The sequence below is a fragment of the Hydra viridissima genome, unplaced genomic scaffold (genome assembly GCF_058129835.1).
Source record: "Hydra viridissima isolate aposymbiotic clone 2 unplaced genomic scaffold, HvirCarnegie_v1 scaffold_1, whole genome shotgun sequence".
Taxonomy (NCBI): domain Eukaryota; kingdom Metazoa; phylum Cnidaria; class Hydrozoa; order Anthoathecata; family Hydridae; genus Hydra; species Hydra viridissima.
Genome location: NW_028324300.1, coordinates 9583667 through 9601939, shown reverse-complemented (window position 1 = coordinate 9601939; position 18273 = coordinate 9583667). Strand labels below are relative to the sequence as shown.

The window sequence follows — 18273 nt, the reverse complement described above, 5'->3', positions numbered from 1 at the left end:
GAGAAACTTGGAGAAACTCTTATTGTAAGTTTTTATGAGTGTTTTTGTAATCAATTTTAAAAATGACTTTTTAAATTTAAGTAAGATAAAAAAGTAAAATTAGCCTCAAGATAATAGCTTTTTAAAATTATGTGTAAAGTTATCTATAAAAGTCAAAAGGGGATGTGGCATGCTCACAACCACTTGGAATCAAATCTTCTATCTGTCTCTTCACAAAAATGTAATAAAATTAATGGCTATGTTAAAAGTATATCATATTATTGATGTGATAATTTTTTTGGTATTTTTTCTTATGAGTACAAGAGAAATGTCTTTTCACCATTTATTGCTTTCAGTGAAATTGAGGCAGAATTATATCTGGAACAAGAATCTTGTACTGATGATCATATCAAAGAAGTCCTTGAAAAAGTAATACTTCCATCTCATGGCTTTGAGCTTGTTTAAACAGAAATCAACAACAACAAAGTTATTTGTTATTAAAAAGCCTTTGTTGAGATTTGTTATTAAAAAACCTTTGTTGAGATTTTTAACGTGATGGTTTTGCGAATAGATTAAAATTCATGATAAAAGGCCATTACCAATTATGATAAAGTTAATGAGTGTAAAGACAAAATGAAAAGTGAAAAATCCTTGCTTACTTTAAACTTAATGAATGTTTAATATGTTTTTTTTTTTTTCTAGATCAACAATTATCAACTCAGTAATTACCAGAGTGTTGTAAAAGCACATGTTCATTTTCATCTTAACAACCAACTTAAATGTGACGAGGTAAGCAAGAAAATTTTTCAATTTTAAAACAAAATGTTTCATATAAAAATTACTTTAACAGTTTGGTCTCCTCTTTAGATTTTGGATAGCTTGGATAAAAACAAGTTCGATCATCGGACTAATAGTAGATACTTGTATTTAAAGGTATTTTGAAAATGTTGAAGAATTAAAGTTTTTTAATAGATTAGCAAAGAGACTCTATGTCACAAAATAAGGTGGTAAAACAATTTTTTCATGTTTATTTAATTTTTATAAAATGGTTGTTGTTTTTGTTGAAATAACTTTAACTAAAGTTATTTCAACTAAAACAACATAATTCTTTTAATTATATTTTTGTATTTCTGTTTCTTCACTTTTAAAATATTTATAAATGAATTATTTGTTCAGTTTGTTTTGTGTAATTTATTCATTAAATTTTGTGCTTTTAAAACTTTTTTGGTATTGCACTACATTCACAAAAATTATCTAATTATTTTTTCTTGATGGACAACTTCTTCTGACAACTTCAATCGTAAAATTTAATTGCTTAAGGCCTTAAGAAATTTAAGTCACTACTTAAGACATTAGCTTCAGAACGAATTAGATTCATTTAATATTTCTTACTGTCTAAATTAAGAATTTTATTATTCTAAATTTAATTTTTTTATGTCGATTTAAAATTCTTTTCTCTATGCTCCAAACATTTGGATTTTGTTAATAGTCATTAGAATATTTAGTTTATGATTAATAACAATAGGTTAATTTGCAGCCTACATTAGTCACAATCTAGTGCATAGAATGTGTAACAGATATAATCATCGATAAGATCTTTTTTTAATAGCTTTTTTTATTTCCATTTTAAATTTTAACTTAACAAAAGTTATAAATCAGAGATATTTTTTTTAATATTTACTTATAATTTATTTAAAGTATAAAATTACTTTAAAACTATTTTAGTCTTAAACAAATCTAAATTAACATTACATATTCCAGTTATATTAAATTTCTATATAGGCATGCATAAGCATTAAAGAAGATAAGCTCCTAGATGCTGAATTTAGGTAAGCACTTTTGTAGCATTAGTCTTTTAAGATAAAATCTATTATAATTAGTTTTTTAAATTAATTGTTTTCATAGATTTGATGACTTTTAATTGCTTACTTAGAATTGATTACTTTCAAATGCATTTTCTTTTTCTTGCTGCTAATGCTTGAGTTTTTAAATTATACATTTTTTTTTTTTTTTTGCTGTTATAAATTGTGAAATAATATATTACCTTATACTCATAAAAGACAGTGTATTGTTTTACAATTTACAACAGCAAATAAAAAAGAAAAGCTTTATATAGCCTATATTAATAACCAGAATTATGTTATTTGTTAAGGCTCTGTGAAGCATTAGAAATCTACTCTGATTTCAATTGTCATTATGCACTTGCAAAGGTGTATTGGCAACTTGGAAAACAAGAACATCACTATTACCCAAAAGCTTACTCAAATTTGATGAAGGTACATTTTTTGTTTGTTTGTAAATTAAGTCTTTATGTTTATAAGATCACTTCCCACATGAAATACTATTTTTGAAAATTAGGCAGCATCTCTTGATCCTTATTTTGCACCTGCATTTGTGTACCTTGGAATCTATCAGCGAGACTTTGTCAAGGATAAACTGTAAGTATTTTGTTGATAGTTGAGTTGATTTTTTTAAAGAGATAGTAATACTATACATACTGATGTATAAGTCAACCGAGTTTATAAGTTGATCTCTTATTTTTAATTGAAACAAGTATTTTAATCTTAATAACAGAATCATATAACGGGTCAAGGTGACAAAAAAATGTACTTAAACTATTTAAGTAACTTAGCCATATAACAATATTTTTTTTTAGTTTTGATTCTGAAAAGTGTAAATAAAAAAATAAATAAGTTTATAAGTTGACTTGGTGCATCAGTTGAGATCTTTTTTTTTATATATATATACCTTCTAAACAGCTTAAAATCTCAAGTTTAAAATTTCTTTGCTCTCAGAAAATGTTAATTTTTGAATAGAAAAGCTTTAAAATGTTTTGAGAAGGCGTTCTTATTGGACTGCTGTAACAAAGAAGCTGGGGGAAATCTTAGTGATCTTTATTTAGAACTTGAACTAGAGGTAAGTAACTTTGTTGTGTGTATTAGGAACTTAAAAAGGAAGCAATTACCTTTGTTTGTTTAGTTATCTTAGTTATGGCTTGTTTAAACTTAACAAATTTTCTTGATCATTATTTTTCAGGAAAAAGCAATAAATGTATATGAGGTTGCAATATCCAAAGGAATGCCTGGACAGTAAGTTGTCATGTTTTTTATTCAGTAATACAGACTTAGTCAAAAAAGAATGTTGTGGTCACACCCTCCAAGAACAACTTTAATGGTAGCTACAAGCCATAATGTTAAAATTAAAAAATGTTTGTTTTTATGTTAAGTTGTGGTAATTTAAATATTTAAACAAACAACTAAAGTTTTGATAATTTTAACGAATTTTTAATTTAGAGTCAGTTGGGCATGTGTGAGATGTGGGCTTATTTACTTGAAGTTAAAGAACTTTGATAAAGCTATAATATTGCAAGTTTTAACTTTTGTATTTCATATTTCTTGTTATTATTATTATTTTTTTTTGTACAAGTTTTCAAAAGAAATTTTTAAACTTTTCTAAAACCATATCTTTAGCTTTCAAAAGGCCTTGCGTGAGCAATCGGACATAAGGTGATTTTTTTTTTTTTTTTTTTTTTACAAGAGTGAGCTTTATCATACATTGCTGTTAAAAATCTTATTTCTCAACTTTTTAATTGAAATATCTGTAGTTGGTTGTAAAAACCATAAAAACTTTTTAGTTAATGTGTTAAATTTTGTTGGTAGATTTTCAATTAAAAATCTTTTTTCTTATGAATTGGCAATATTTTTTCTTTTCATTTTTACATGTTTTCCTCTGAAATAACAGCCATTATTGGGAATGCCTTGCTGAAGCCTATTTTAACAAGGGGAGTTATACATCAGCGTTGAGATCATTTAAAAAAGCACTTCAGGTATTCTTTAAAAAAACTTTGAGTGTTTTAGCAATTATGTTGATTTACAACATTGCTGGCTAATCTTTTAGCTAACATTTTAAAAGTTAAAACTAAAAGTTTTTAGTTGTTATTCATAAGAACTTTTAGCATGAAATTAGACAACTGATACTTTATATAGTTACTTAATAATGCAAATTATGTTTTGTTATATACATAATTAAACATGTTTTGATCCTGTAGATAATATAAGCCTGATATGGAACTTATTAACAGCAGTAAATTTTTTCACAATATTTTTTTCAATAATTTCAACAGTATTTTCAACAGAATTTCTGTTTCTGGACAACTAATTTTATTTCTTTTTGGGCAGCTAATTTTATTTGTTTCTGGACAGTGATCTGGAACTAATATACCTCCAAATAAAGTTAGGTGCATTTGTATCCTCTTGTTCACATAAATTAAAAATACTTCAAATAAAATTTATTATGATAAAAATAGCTTTTAAATTAAAATATTGTTACTTCATCATGTTCACATTATATGACTCTTAGTTGCAAAATAAAAATAGCTTTTAAATTAAAATATTGTTACTTCATCATGTTCACATTATATGACTCTTAGTTGCAAAAATTGCCAGAAGCATTTGAGTGAACAACTCAAATGCTTCTGGCAATTTTTCTTGCCAGAAGCATTTGAGTTGTTCACTTGAGTTTGTTCATTTGTTCTCTATGAATTTATATAAATGAGCATCAAGCTTGAGTTTGAATGAGATCTGACTGCATGTTGGGTTTTTTCCATATAGTTTTCAGTCTTATAAGTGGTAAATTTCAAGAGGTCTTATTGCATTCTGGAGTCTTTATCTGTGGTTTATTTGTAATTTGGAAGAAGAAACCTAAAGGCTGGAAAATCCTTACCTTGAATTCTTAAGAATTTGTTTTAAAACTTAATTTGGTGTACAAATGTGATATTATCTTTTTTGAAGTACCAAAGTTTCTCAATTTTTTTTTTCTCCCCGAAAAACTAGTTTTTGTGTGGCAAGTGATGTCTTTTATATACTTTTGTTGTCCTTCTGTTCCAAGAGCAAAAGTAAGATAACTTGTTAAAACTACCTTCAAAAGCCATCTTAGAATGCCATAATTTATCTGATCAACTTATACTTCAAGGTATCTAGTAAGCTCTTAATGATGTTGTAATTCTAATTGGTTTTTTCCAAACTAATCAAGGGAAGATGAGGCTACTAATTGCCATTACAAAACAGCACAGCTTTCAGCCTCATAGCCATTAATAAAGTTGTATAACTCTCTGGTTATAAGTCATTCCAATGTGCTCAAACCAACTGGTCACATTAAGGTAGAAACAGACCCATCTTCATAAGTTAAATACTAGAAAAACTTGATCACACTTCCTCTGGTCTGCAACTTACATTTTTTTTATCAAATAAGTTTCTTAACATTACCATCAAAAACTTGGCATTGGATTGAATAAGACCAAGGGCTCTATTAAATTTATTAACCCCCATTTGAGTTGGAGTAATATCCATTAGTCAGATGCTTAAAAATATCAAAATAGGATTAATGTCTAAATAGTTAAAATCTTTGATAGTTAAATTCTTTGATGCTTAGTAGGCGTTTTACATTTCCTCAATATGCTAAAACTAAATTTGTAATAGTAAATCTGCATATTTATGTTAAAATATGTGTATGTGTTATAATTTATGTTTTTCTTTTTTTTATATTAAAGTTAGATGGATCTTCTGTATACTCAAAATATATGTAAGTTGAACTTAATTATTTTTTTAATAATTAGAAGATATACTTTTTATAGAGTTTTTAAAATTCTTACAATAAAATCATTCTTATGATTTGAATTAAAAAGTTATAATACAACTTAAAAATATGATTGAAATAAGTTTGAGAAGCAAGTTGATAGGAGCTGAGTTGATAACCACTGCCCTATTATTACAATTTACAAGGGTTGCAAAAGTCAAACAGATGTTGAGCTTGGATCAGGAAGCTATTACTGATTATACAGAGTTGCTTGAGAAAAATCCTGATTATCTTCCTGCTCTTTTAGGTAGTTTTCCCTACTTTTTAAATCTTTTTTTGATTCTTTTTCTTTTTTATTGTTAATTTCATTTTTTTGTTTTTGGAATGCAATAACAAAAAATGTAGGGCATAAAATTATATTTTATATTAGCTAAATTATAGAATTGTCTTATTTTACTACTAATTAGGTACATTATTTGGTTCAGGGGACTGTTTCATAAAATTTATCAGCACTGATAATTATCAATGATTCTTAATTTTGATATCCTTAAAGTGCCAAGTTTTATTTATATTATTCTTAATATGCTAAATTTAATTATTGATAAAAAGTACTGATTTTTTCCAGTGTGTCAGATGTAACATTTATTTTATGAAATTTTATTTTACACATGATTATTATCACTAATAAATATAGAACTGATGATTTATCAAAAACAGCTGCCTGGCATGTTTATATTTAACTTTAATGCTTGGGTGTGTTTTTTTTTCATCCTAATGCAACCTTGAAGATTCAGAAGATTCTTGCTGTGCATTGATTCATCAAAAAAAATTAATGTTAAAATTTAATGAAAATCTGAAATGCTGACTTGTCTTGTGTCTCTGGTAATTTTTATTTTTGTATATAGATTTTTTTATAAAATTTTTTTCTAAGGCCTCGGTATAACTCATCTTCATCTAGAGGAGACTAAACTTAGAGAAACTTTTGATGGACAAGCTGTTCTTCATGCACAGAATGTTGTCAACTATATATCAAGGTGTTTTTTTTATGAATATGTTTAACATTTACAAATTTCTCTAAAGTTATAAAAACATTAAGTTTGACATGAAATTTTTTTTCTGATACTTTATAGTAATAATTATTATATTAATAATTATTATAGTCCTAATAATTATTATAGTGCTGTTAAGAAGCAGCCAAGTTACAGCTGTCTATGGAAAACAATTGGTGATGCTCTTTCAGCTTTATATGTGGTATCAGAGGAAAGATGCAAGTGAGTAGAACTTCTCAAAGTTTTTACTAACGTTGCACAAATTTTATTGAAGTTTAAAAGTTCAAGAGTAATGTCTTCTTTCAATTTTTTCATTTTTTAATATCTATTTTAATCAAGCAGTTGTAAATAACAAAACTATAACAAAGTCATTTCTAAAGGTTCTAAAAAAAAAAGAGACTATGAAGCTCCTAACATTTTTAAAATTTAAGTTTTCATAAACTAAATTTGTTTTCAATTATTCTTTTTATGCTGTTACCAGGCTAGATATCCCTGAGTTTCTTCAAAAGCTCCTTGGTATTGTAATTTTTAATCATGCCAAGAAGAAAGATGTTCTTATGGCTGCTATAAGGTTGTTGCTTTTTGTGGGTTTTACTTATATCAGTTAGTTATTTTTTGGTTTTTCAAATGCATTAACTTTATTTGTATTAGGTATTGGTGCCACTAATAAGAAAAGATATTTACAATAAATATAAATTTGAAAAATATTTTTATAAGTCAATATATTTTGAATATTTAATTATTACTCTATCTTTTTGCCTACAAAAGTTATCAGAGAATATTTTAGCAAGAATTTAATAACTCCTTAAATTTAACATTATGTCTCAAAAAATAAAACTAAATTCTTATGGCACTTATTATTTTTTTGTGATGTAAAGACAATGTATTACTACTTAAAATGTAATAAAATTATTTTTGTAATAAATTTTATTTTTTCATTTGCAATAGGTGTTATGGAGCAGCAGTGAAGTTGCGTGAAGATATTGCTAGCTACTGGCATGACTTAGCTATTACCACGCATCGTTATTCTGTTGTACGTTTTAAAGTTTTATGTTGATTTATTTTTATTTCTAGTATCACACACATCCCTAGGTAGGGAAAGGCACAAAAATGAAATTTTGAATCTAGTTAACAAATCATTTTCTAGTACGTTGGTGGACAAGAAGGTAATGATGGTCTTCAACAAAGTTTAGAGGTAAAGTTAGTAACCAGTTATTTAAATATTTACATTTTGTTGCATCAATCCTATTGTTAAACTTATTTTCACTTAGTGATTATTTTTTTTGAAATGTTGAAAAGTCATTTCAACATTATGCAATTGCAACATGGGTTCATGTAATAGATTAAGTTTAATAGTACTGATGAATTGAAAATAGGAGTTATATTTTACTTTTTTTAAACCTTTTTCTCAATAATTTTTTTTACAGTTTATATTACTGGTAGTGTTATTTTAAGTTTTCATTACTCAGCACATGGTCTTTATAAATTCTAAAGAAGAAAAATTTGCAAATTTATATTAATTCTAAGAAGTCAAAGAAAGTGTTATTTTGTACTTTTGATTAAAATGTATTTAATTATTTTTTAACTTTCATTAGGACATTTAAAAAAAAGAAGTGAAATTTATTTGTGCATTTTAATCACAAAAACTACAAAACAAATCTAATGTAAAATGTGTTTATAATAAAGTAATACAAAACTGTAAAAGATTTAGAAATGAGTAGTTTTTCAAAATTTGAAATTAACCCCTAAATATAGTATCCCATCATGTATCTCTAATTTGTTTCTCTTGGGTGGATTGAGTACAGGTAGCTCATGATATTATGGCATAGATCAACAACAGAAAGATCTGGGTATATAATTTCTTCTTGCCAGTCTATTGTTTAGAATAGTTAAGTAGGCATGCTGATACCATGTAGTCCTTGATTTTTTTTAGTTATCAATTGATAATATGATTTTTTGATAAATTGGCTCTAGACATCTGCCAAATGTTTGTAGTCTCTTGATAACATCTTAAAAATATGCGTTCGCTCTTAGAGTTACTTTGAACTAAAGTAAACAGGCCTAAAGAACTTTTGTTTTAATGCTACTGTATATTAATGGAAAGTCTGCAAAGTTGATTGGGTGCATAATTGAAGGTCAATTTTATGACCCATTTTAAATAGCATAAGCCTTTTGGGCAGTGGGTTGTTTTACAAAAACAAGTTAAAACAATATTTTCTTTATGAGCTGTTTTATATTAGCTGATTTAAAATGCCTTTCTGGAAAGACACACAGATATTAAATAAATCCTAGTTCTTTATTTTTTTAAAGTTGGTCAAAAAAGCATTAAGTCTTGACTCAAACAATCCTATGATTTGGAATTCATTAGGAGTGATCACAGGATTTTCTGGTAATGTTCAAAAAGTTTGTGGCTATGCAATCGACGGTGAAATTTTTTCTTATCTTTTTAATTTTATTTACATAACTATTTCAAGTTAAAAATTTGTAACTTTTTTTTTTTTTGATACCAAAACAATCTTATAATTTCTTATTTTTATCAATTTAAAAAAATTTGTTACTTAAATATTTACCCCCTTATTTTTTTCAGATACACATAGTCCAAGTTTAAGCCAACATGCATTCATCAAATCTTTACAGTTGAATGATCAAGTATTGCTTTAATTAATAAAACAATTCTTGTATACAAGATAAGAGTTTTTAGAGGATAGTTTATTGACTTATTGTTAATCTTATTCTAATTTGCTTTAAAAAAAGTTATTTAAAAATAATCACACTTTAAAGATTTAAATCAATACAAATCCCAGGTTGTTTAATTGCAGGATGGCATAGTGTGGGCAAATCTGGGAGCCTTATATCTAAAGCATGACAAAGTTCAAGTATGAATGAATAATTATTCCCTTAGTAAAAATTACCCTTTAATAATGTTGGTTTGTTATAGAAGTTGATTGTTCTAAAGAATATTTAAGTTGTTTAAGGTTGCCATATTTTTAGGCTGCTCATGAAGCATTCAAACGAGCACAGGCTTCTGATCCTTCACTTCCTCAAGCCTGGATTGGGCAGGTTTGAAATATTTGGTTCATGTTTATGTTTAATTATGAACTAGTAGTAAAATCTCTTTTTGTTCAATAAATTATTCCAGTTTTCCAATTTAATTTACTTTACAATAAAAAAAGCTTCATAGTTTTTCAATATAATTCACTTTTTTTTTTTTTGGTAGGCTTGTATAGCAGAAACTATAGCTGATAGTGATGCAATGGATTTATTCAGGCATGCTCTTGAGCTCAAGTTTCATGTAAGTTTTTTCATAGAAATTTTGAATCGTAAACAATGAAAACAATAAAACATTCCATTAAGGAACATTAAAAGATTTTTATTGATTTTCATTTTATTTTGAAAACTGCTGTGATTATAGTGTGAAGCTTCTACAGCATATGGACAGTCTGTGCTACAGCTCTTAGAGACCATTATGAAAAAATCTATTTCCTTGAGTACTAGTCCGAAGCCTGACTTGTCACATCTTCCTTTTTACATTCGCAGAATTGTATCTAATGCTTCTGTTGCTTTAATGAAGTATACAGGTACTTTCACTTAATTTTCAACCAATCCTAAGTTAAGTAAATGCAATTTTATTTTATGCATAAACTAACAATAATATTTCATCTGTAAATTAAGTATTACTTATGCTTAGGTTTATTATGTGGTATTCATGTAAGACTACAGGAGATAATGTGGTATTCATGTAAAACTATATGAGATAAAATACAGTAAAATTTTTTATATGTAAAGTTATCTAAAAGTCAGTGTGGCATGACCTACATGCCAACTTTTTGAAAGGCTAAAAACTTTGAGATGAGTGATCAAAGAAGCTTCTGAATCAGCTGAAAAAACATGCTTTATCAATAGTCAAAATTTTCTCAGATGAAAAATTCTTAGTGTTGACTGTGGTATCAATAGGCAAAATGACAGATTTGTAGCACAGAAGGGTGACAGGGCACTACCAATGTCACACCAAGCACCCTCAGTCCATCAAAATGCTGAATTATCACTTCTAATGGAGAGAAATATTCTAAAAAGTTCATAAATTGCTGCCGCACCCTAAACATGCACCCTGTACATACAACCTGTAGACCTTTAAAAAAAAAAAAATTAAAATTAAAGATCAAAGTTCATGATGAAGAAACAAAGTCTAATTTCTCATGTAACTTGAAAAGAGTATTATAGTAAAGATGATTTATTGCAGTGTATGTTTAATTTACTCATTTGGCTTTTTATCTACCAAATAAATCCAAGATTATTTTCTTATTAGTTTTATAATACTCATATATAAAATAAATGTAGAGTTTTTTTAAAGATCTGCTATTTTAAAAGCTTCTGATACACAAATTCCAGCCCAAACCATGAGTATAGATTTTTGGTGGCATTCAACCTGTCTTGCATCTTCTTAAGGACACTTGAGAACAAATCCTATCATTTTGAGAATTGTAGGCTTGCTGAATTGTGAACAGTTTTTCATCTGAAATAAGGATTCATTTCCAATTGTCCCCTGTTCAAGAGCATCTTTTCTTTCTTATGACTTTGTTAGAATTTATCAGCAGCTGCATTTTAGGCATTTTGTAAGGCTTTAATCCCACATCTTTTTTAGCAATCAATTGTACTGTTTCGTGATTCACATTGATGTCATGAGCAATCTTTCTCGTTAATCTCTTTGGATTCCATAGAACTCTCTTTTTGGTGATCTTCCATAAGCAAAATGTACTGGCGGAGGGTTTGTGTCCTCTTCTTGGTCTGTCACCTTCATGACCCAATTCCTTGTATTGCTGAATTGTTTTTTATACAGTTTGCTTGGCAGTCATCAAGGCTTTAGCAGTATCATATTTACACTTGCCTCATGAAGTGAAATATTTACACTCGCCTCATGAAGTGAAATATTTACACTTGCCTGCCTCATGAAGTGAAATATTTACACTCGCCTGCCTCATGAAGTGAAATTATGGAATAAAAAATAAACTCTAAAAAACAAAACAAAAAAAAACAACTTTAATATGAGGTAAACAATATCCTATTAATAAAATTGAGCTGTAATTTAATAATACAGAAATATTTTTAATAGTTCTACTTTAGTATTGAAAATTGTCCCCATTATTTCTTGTCACCCGGTAAAATAAATTTTTAAACCTAGTCAGTATTTTCATTTTCAATCAGTTCATGCTTTATGAAGCCAAGAATTTACCTAGGGATATAACAAAACCTTAGTAAGGCAAAGAAGTCAATTAGAGGCATGGTTTTGGTACTTCATGTCTGGTAATTTGAAAAAATAACATATAAAAATATCTGTCTGTTAAATATATCAGACTTTCAATCTTTTGATTTAAATTGTAACAAAGATTGTATGGTATTTCTTCATTATAATGTAGTAGGCTTTTCTTAAGTATGCAATCTGTAAACCACTTAAATCTAAAATAGATAAGGTAATACCTATATAAACTTTCTTTTTTAGCTAAATTTCCTTTCAGAAAAGCCGCTTTTCCTCTGTTATCTTTACATACAATCTACTATATGCATATTATGTATGCATAAATTTATTTAAAACAGCTATAAATAAATTGAACAGTTTAAATTAAATTGATTTAAACAATTTAATTATATTTTTTAATAAGTTATTATATTTTTATAACTTATTATATTTTTATAAGTTAATAGTTTTCTAATTTTCCAGACCGTTTTCATCATAATGCATTTGCTTTCAACACCTTGGGTTTGCTTCTTGAGCAAGAATCTTTATTCAAGCAAGCTGAAGAAGCCTTTTCAAGGTATTTTCAAGTAAAAAAAGCTAATGTTTTTCTTCATTTTCATCGATTATCATTTTATACAAAATACACATTTTTGTGGAATGTTTTTATATTAAAAAAAAAAAAATTATGTCAATTTATTCAGAGCACGGGAGTGTTTATCAAACGAACCGTCAGATGATGATCATCCTGAACAACTAAGAAAAGTGTTGCTAAATCAAGCTAGAGTTCTTTGGTAAATTTTAACTACAGTAAATTTACTTTATTATTTGCTTGCTGTCTTTTTATTATTATTATTATTTTTATACATGAGTAAGAAATGCATTTAAGTAATATAAATAATACGTATATTCATTTTAGTCAGATGTCAAAATTTGAAGACGCAATAGAAATATATAAGATCTGCACTTTAAACACTTCTCTGGAGCTGTGTGAGCTCGCCCATGCATACTATGCAACATCAAAATGGAAGGAGAGTGTTGAAAGTATAAATAATTTGTACCCTAGCAAAACATTCTAGTTTTTAATTTGCATTCTTTTATAAATAGCTGAAAAATATACTTTCGAGAAGCACTATAGTTATATTTCACTGTCAAACTGTCTAGCATACGAAAAAGCATTATCTGTCTCCACAGACAATCATGAAAAATCTTGCATACTTACTGCACTTGGTCAAGTTTTTTACCTTCTGAAGGATATTGATACAGCGAAAACACAGTTTCTAAAAAGGTTTTTTTTTTAAAACTTTTCTTGTTTTCGTATATTTTATTGTAAGTTGGTTTTCATCCAGAAATAATTCTTAATAAAATTTTTTCCTTCTTGAATTTGCGAACTTGTTATTTTTTTAAGAAAATTTTATTGAAATTAACATATTTAAATATTTCTTACATCACAGTAGTCAGCTTGATAATTCAAGTGAATATGGTTTGATGGCACTTGCCTCGCTTGGTTTGATTCTCGGTGATGGCACTTTGTCAACGGTTGCGTTAGCTGAACTCACAAAGCATAAACAAGGTTTGCCGATTTTATATTTTACTAAGGAGAATGGCGAAAGTTTGTTCGTAAATTCTGTTTTTTTTTTTTTGTTTTTTTTTTGATCTTCTCTTTTTTAATGTTAAAATTTTTTATTTTAGAGAGCGAGACGTCTGAAGTGAGCAAAACATTGTTGATGTCATCTTTTTATGTTCTTCAGGTATCATGAGTTTCAGGTGGATCACTAACAATCAAAACAGGATGATATAATTTAATTGTTTCATTTTTTTTGAATTAGTTAAATTTGAGCCTTTCCTTTCTCTTCAGGGGCAACTGGTTCCCGCTCAACGCCAGATTTCTCGTGCAATCATTCGGTGCTTTTATATTCTTCTTTTTTGATTTATTGAGTTAACAACTTTTAATGGTTCAAATGGTCTAAATTAAAATTTGTTCTCTAGTTACCCAATGAATTCACGTCTGTGGTGCTTCATGTCGACTTTTTTGATCCAGCATCATCCCAATAAATGTTTAGTAAGCTTTTTTCATTATCAAAATTTTTTTATATTTCAAAAAATTGATGTAGAATTCTTTTTTCTGGTTATTGCCAATAATAACCTAGAAATATCTTGAAATATTTTTTTTAAAGATAAAATTATCTTAAAATATGAGATATTTTTAAGATTGGCTTTACTATTAATCTAATCGTAAACATTTTAGCTTGCAGTGAAATGTTCAAAAAATGCATCGAATCTACCTCCAACTCAAGTAAGTTGTAATTAGTTTATTATTTCGACAAATAAACAAAGTTAGGGGCTCAACCGGGATTCGAACCCGGGGCCTCTCGCACCCAAAGCGAGAATCATACCGCTAGACCATTGAGCCACATACGAAAGTTGGAGAATGATCTTTAAATACATAAATCATGCTCAGTCATGCATAATATTTTTTCATTTGTGTTTGTTAAAGTGGAATTACACTACTATTTATTGATGCCCTTAAAAAATAAAACTTGTAATTGCTAAAAAAACAGGCATGCAAAATCCTGATCATAAAAGTAATTTTTAATCTTTTGTATGAACTTGAAAATATTTATTGGACCTTTTGGTGTTTTGTAAGTGGGAAAAAGGATTATTGTTCTTTCACTAATTACTTTTTATAAAAAACTTGTTGAAAAATCTTTGATTTGATTTTATGTTATATAAAGCATTTTAAATATAGAAATATTCGTTTCATAGATGACCTCGATGGTGGCAGCATTGACGTCATTAGTTTTCCCTCGCAAAAATATTTCATCGAAAGATGTACAACGGTATGTTCATAGCTATCCCCATCAACCTGAGAGTTGGTCGCTACTAGCGTCAAGTCATTTCTCATTTTGTGCATCGAACAATTGCTATGATCGAAAGACAACAGAATTATCGCATTTAGCGTTGACGAAAGGTAAAATTGTTTTTTGCTTTTAAACTTTGTGGAATTGGGTTCCACATTCAGGGTATTCGATTGACCTTTTAAAATTTGTTTCGAAATTGAAATCACCATTGAATTTTCAGATTTCTAAACCAATAAGGTAAACTGCTCGCTTCTTCTTCATACGAAAAAAGTTTTTTGCGTATGAAAAAAAGGATTTAATCACTATTTTTTATAGTGATTAAATCTTTTTTTTCATACGCAAAAAACTTTTTTCTCTTAGGCGATTATTTTGTTCGAAAACATTTGTTCCACCGAAAAAACGTTCGGGTTTTTAAATGGTGTGCTATTTCAAAAAAAAATCTCGTTTAAAATGTAGAAGAAAAAAAATAAAAAAACAGTTTTCTGGATAATAGAGATTATATAAATATATATAGATAGTGAATCATCTTTATCCATGCTACCGTGCATTTTTATAGCTTGCATTGTGATTTTTTATTTAATGTTACACTTCTATTGTTTCAGTGGATGAAATAAATCAATCTACGAAAGAAATAACTTTCCGGAACCATTTTGACAATACCAAGTTTCGTGCAACTATGACGAGGTTATGTTATTGGTTGATGAAATTGTTTGTAATCTCACACATTTACTACGGCGACGTTTCGGTTGCTCAGTCTTTCTGCAACCAAGTGATACCCTCTGTAACCAATGACAAAAATCTCGCAGAGGACTTTATATTTTTAAAAGGTGTGGCTCTGTTGCAAGTAAAACCAGGAAGCGAAAATCAATCTGGCCTAGAGAACTTGCGTGTTTTATCGACAGTTACAACACATAGTACTAAACTGTGGCGATGGAAGGTACTTATTTTTAATCGATTTTAACAGAGTTTTTCTAAGATTTTAGAAAATTTCATTTATAATTTAACACATTTTCATTATAAACGTTGTAGTTTTTGTAAGCTAAGGAAAAGTTGAAGTACGAAAATAATTTTTATTTCAGCAAATTTTGCACTCAAATTTTAATTTTTTTCTCTCGTTCTGTGAAGATAAAAAGTGAGAAATTTTTTTTTTTTTTCAGTTTCTTTCACATTTGTACAAGATTTATCGAATGCCACTTTGCGCGGAATTATGTAACCATGAAGTCATCAAATTAAATTTGCAGCATAATTCTTCTAACTTTTCAACTTTACTAAACATGTGTCTGCTTGCTCTGCAGACATATTTTATTTCTAAAGAAATTGATTGGCTGAAACGAGCTCAGCAAGCGGTTGATGAGGTATCTGTTTATACGATGATTAATAAAAAGTTTATGAATCGTTTTCATAAAAAATTCTTCTTGACTTATTAGAATTATTATATTATATGTTTTGCTTTTTTTTCCAAATTTGTTTTTTTAAGTTACTTAAACTTGATGAAGCAGATTCGCACGTGATCTTGGCTCGTGCAATACTGTTTTTCATGCAGAACAACCAGAAGTAAGAATGGAATTCTTTATATTTTCCAATCGGATGGTGTTTACTCTTTTTCTAAAAGTTTTATTCTTTTTAGAGCTGCCTTAAAATATTTGCAAAAGTTGTCAGTCGTCGAAGATCAATTTCTAAATAAATTGCAGCAACAGCTGTCAGTTGTGTGGGGTTAATGACCTCATGACAATCCCCTCTTTCTTCCTCTGGTTTTTATTAACGAAATTATTTTCACTTTTGGATGAATTTAAAAAAAGTAATGCCTGAAGACGCATTTGTGTTTCCCCCAGACTGTAGTTACAACGCTGCTGATAATTTAATTGGTTGGATACCAACACGACAACCTTTAATGATAAAATATTATAACGATAATGATTAGGTTCTGCTAATCATTTTTCGAAAATTTATTCTCGTCAATGACAACACTCATTAGATGTTTAATTAAACAAATTTGTCTTGTTATCGTCTTGATTTTTTTTTTTTTTTTTTTAATGTGAAAATGAGGTTTAAAGTATAAGAGATCTGGTAAACAAAGTCAAAAGAACGATCTATCATTTAAGCTTCTCAATCACAAACTATTCTTAAGAAATCTTCAGTTGCAAGAACTTAAGATGAGCTCATCGTTAATCATTCTTTTTAATTAAAAGTTTTTATACACAGTCCCGGTTTTTCTCATCTCAATCCTTTAGGGAATTTATGCTGCTCTAGGAAATCATTCACAAGATGCTTCCTCTTTTTACGAATTGTTTTTAAAAGTTTTATTAAAATTACTTTATCATTATTTACCTATCTATCGCTATTTATTGTATATTTTTTGATTAAACTCTTCGTGATTACAAATATTCATACAGCAATCACATCTACTAACGCACAGCTTACACATCTGCTAATTTGAAAATCAAGATCAATGTTTCGATGTTTTTTATAAATTAACGGCTGTACAAGTTTCTGACAAGAGTCGTTTTTCTTTAATTTCTTCTAACTTACAAAATAAAAGAATAATCATTTGGTGAACACAAAAAAGTCCATTAAAACTGTCACCGGGACCGATTGCCCAAGTTCAGTAACTGCAGTTTCGAAATTTTGGTTGAAATCAAAAAAACAAAAAGAAATTGAATTCGAACTATTTTAGTAATAAATACTTTGGGTCCAGCATTAATAATATAAGAACAAAAAAAGTAAATAACTTTTACTTAAATGTTTAAATTATTCCTTCTTATAGAAAAAGGCTGCAAGCTTTGTTTTTTGAGTAGTTGAGATTTGAAAGGGAAGCTCAGCGTGGTGCGAGTTTTCAAAGATAAAAATAATCGTGAATTACTGTAGGACAAGTATGTTTGGGCTACAAGTTGATGTAAAAAATTATGGAATTATTGTAGATGTATTGCTGTACGGTCTCAATTTTCTGTGGTGTTGTCGTCGTTACTTCAGAACCGTCTTGGTCTTCCAGGTCCTTGATGGCGTGTTAAAATACATCAATCAACCTCTAAACAGTTATGTACGAAGGAGCGCAATCTGGGTATGCTTAAGTCAGGGTGATACGTGATAACATCAAATAAGATAGGTAATCACTAACTTTTTCTTATAAGAAAAAATTTAGAATAAATTAAAATAAGCGACTGCATAGCACGTTTGAACAGATAATTATTTATTAAGTAATAATAAAACTCCATTGTAGAGTAAGGCTCAATGGTCTAGCGGTATGATTCTCGCTTTGGGTGCGAGAGGCCCCGGGTTCGAATCCCGGTTGAGCCCTCCTATATTTCTCGTTTTCGTAACTTTTAAAAACAACTTTGAAAAAAAAAATAAAGTTCTGTAAATTATTTGGTATTGTATTGTAAAAAACTAAACTACAGGTAGAAGAATTAAGAAAAAAAAATAACGATCAGAAAAGATGTACATAAGATGATTCGCCAACCAATCATACAAGTAAATTGATAAAGCAAAAAGAAGAAGTCTTAAAAACAACGACCGGAGAAGACGTACACATGATTCATCAACCTGTCACGCAAGTAAATGATAAAACGGAAAGGTGCAAAGT

At 28.2% G+C, this 18273-nt stretch overlaps 1 protein-coding gene and 2 non-coding genes across 3 annotated transcripts in view; 2 read left to right on the top strand and 1 right to left on the bottom strand.

Annotated features, from left to right (window-relative positions):
• Positions 1-16697, top strand: part of LOC145187391 (superkiller complex protein 3-like) — a 24861-nt gene extending 8164 nt beyond the window's left edge. Inside the window, exons 10-48 of the mRNA XM_090081161.1 lie at positions 1-24; positions 336-408; positions 682-768; positions 847-912; positions 1762-1808; positions 2132-2255; positions 2338-2417; positions 2796-2895; positions 3016-3068; positions 3273-3344; positions 3450-3485; positions 3721-3805; positions 5528-5559; positions 5760-5860; positions 6485-6587; positions 6732-6824; positions 7084-7173; positions 7551-7635; positions 7750-7797; positions 8913-9027; positions 9190-9251; positions 9422-9478; positions 9594-9662; positions 9820-9894; positions 10015-10180; positions 12319-12412; positions 12537-12626; positions 12752-12876; positions 12997-13120; positions 13287-13405; positions 13525-13583; positions 13691-13737; positions 13822-13894; positions 14081-14128; positions 14599-14803; positions 15296-15630; positions 15851-16048; positions 16171-16247; positions 16321-16697. The exon at positions 1-24 is cut by the window's left edge and continues 136 nt beyond it. Coding sequence (XP_089937287.1) covers positions 1-24; positions 336-408; positions 682-768; positions 847-912; positions 1762-1808; positions 2132-2255; positions 2338-2417; positions 2796-2895; positions 3016-3068; positions 3273-3344; positions 3450-3485; positions 3721-3805; positions 5528-5559; positions 5760-5860; positions 6485-6587; positions 6732-6824; positions 7084-7173; positions 7551-7635; positions 7750-7797; positions 8913-9027; positions 9190-9251; positions 9422-9478; positions 9594-9662; positions 9820-9894; positions 10015-10180; positions 12319-12412; positions 12537-12626; positions 12752-12876; positions 12997-13120; positions 13287-13405; positions 13525-13583; positions 13691-13737; positions 13822-13894; positions 14081-14128; positions 14599-14803; positions 15296-15630; positions 15851-16048; positions 16171-16247; positions 16321-16411 — 3628 coding nt within the window. The 3' untranslated portion in view covers positions 16412-16697. The remainder of the gene's footprint in view (positions 25-335; positions 409-681; positions 769-846; positions 913-1761; positions 1809-2131; positions 2256-2337; positions 2418-2795; positions 2896-3015; positions 3069-3272; positions 3345-3449; positions 3486-3720; positions 3806-5527; positions 5560-5759; positions 5861-6484; positions 6588-6731; positions 6825-7083; positions 7174-7550; positions 7636-7749; positions 7798-8912; positions 9028-9189; positions 9252-9421; positions 9479-9593; positions 9663-9819; positions 9895-10014; positions 10181-12318; positions 12413-12536; positions 12627-12751; positions 12877-12996; positions 13121-13286; positions 13406-13524; positions 13584-13690; positions 13738-13821; positions 13895-14080; positions 14129-14598; positions 14804-15295; positions 15631-15850; positions 16049-16170; positions 16248-16320) is intronic.
• Positions 14174-14245, bottom strand: Trnap-ugg (transfer RNA proline (anticodon UGG)). Its single transcript has one exon. It is a non-coding gene; the product is annotated as a tRNA-Pro (tRNA).
• Positions 16698-17915: 1218 nt separating the features above from the next.
• Trnap-ugg (transfer RNA proline (anticodon UGG)) lies at positions 17916-17987 on the top strand. Its single transcript has one exon. It is a non-coding gene; the product is annotated as a tRNA-Pro (tRNA).
• The last annotated feature ends 286 nt before the right edge of the window (positions 17988-18273 follow it).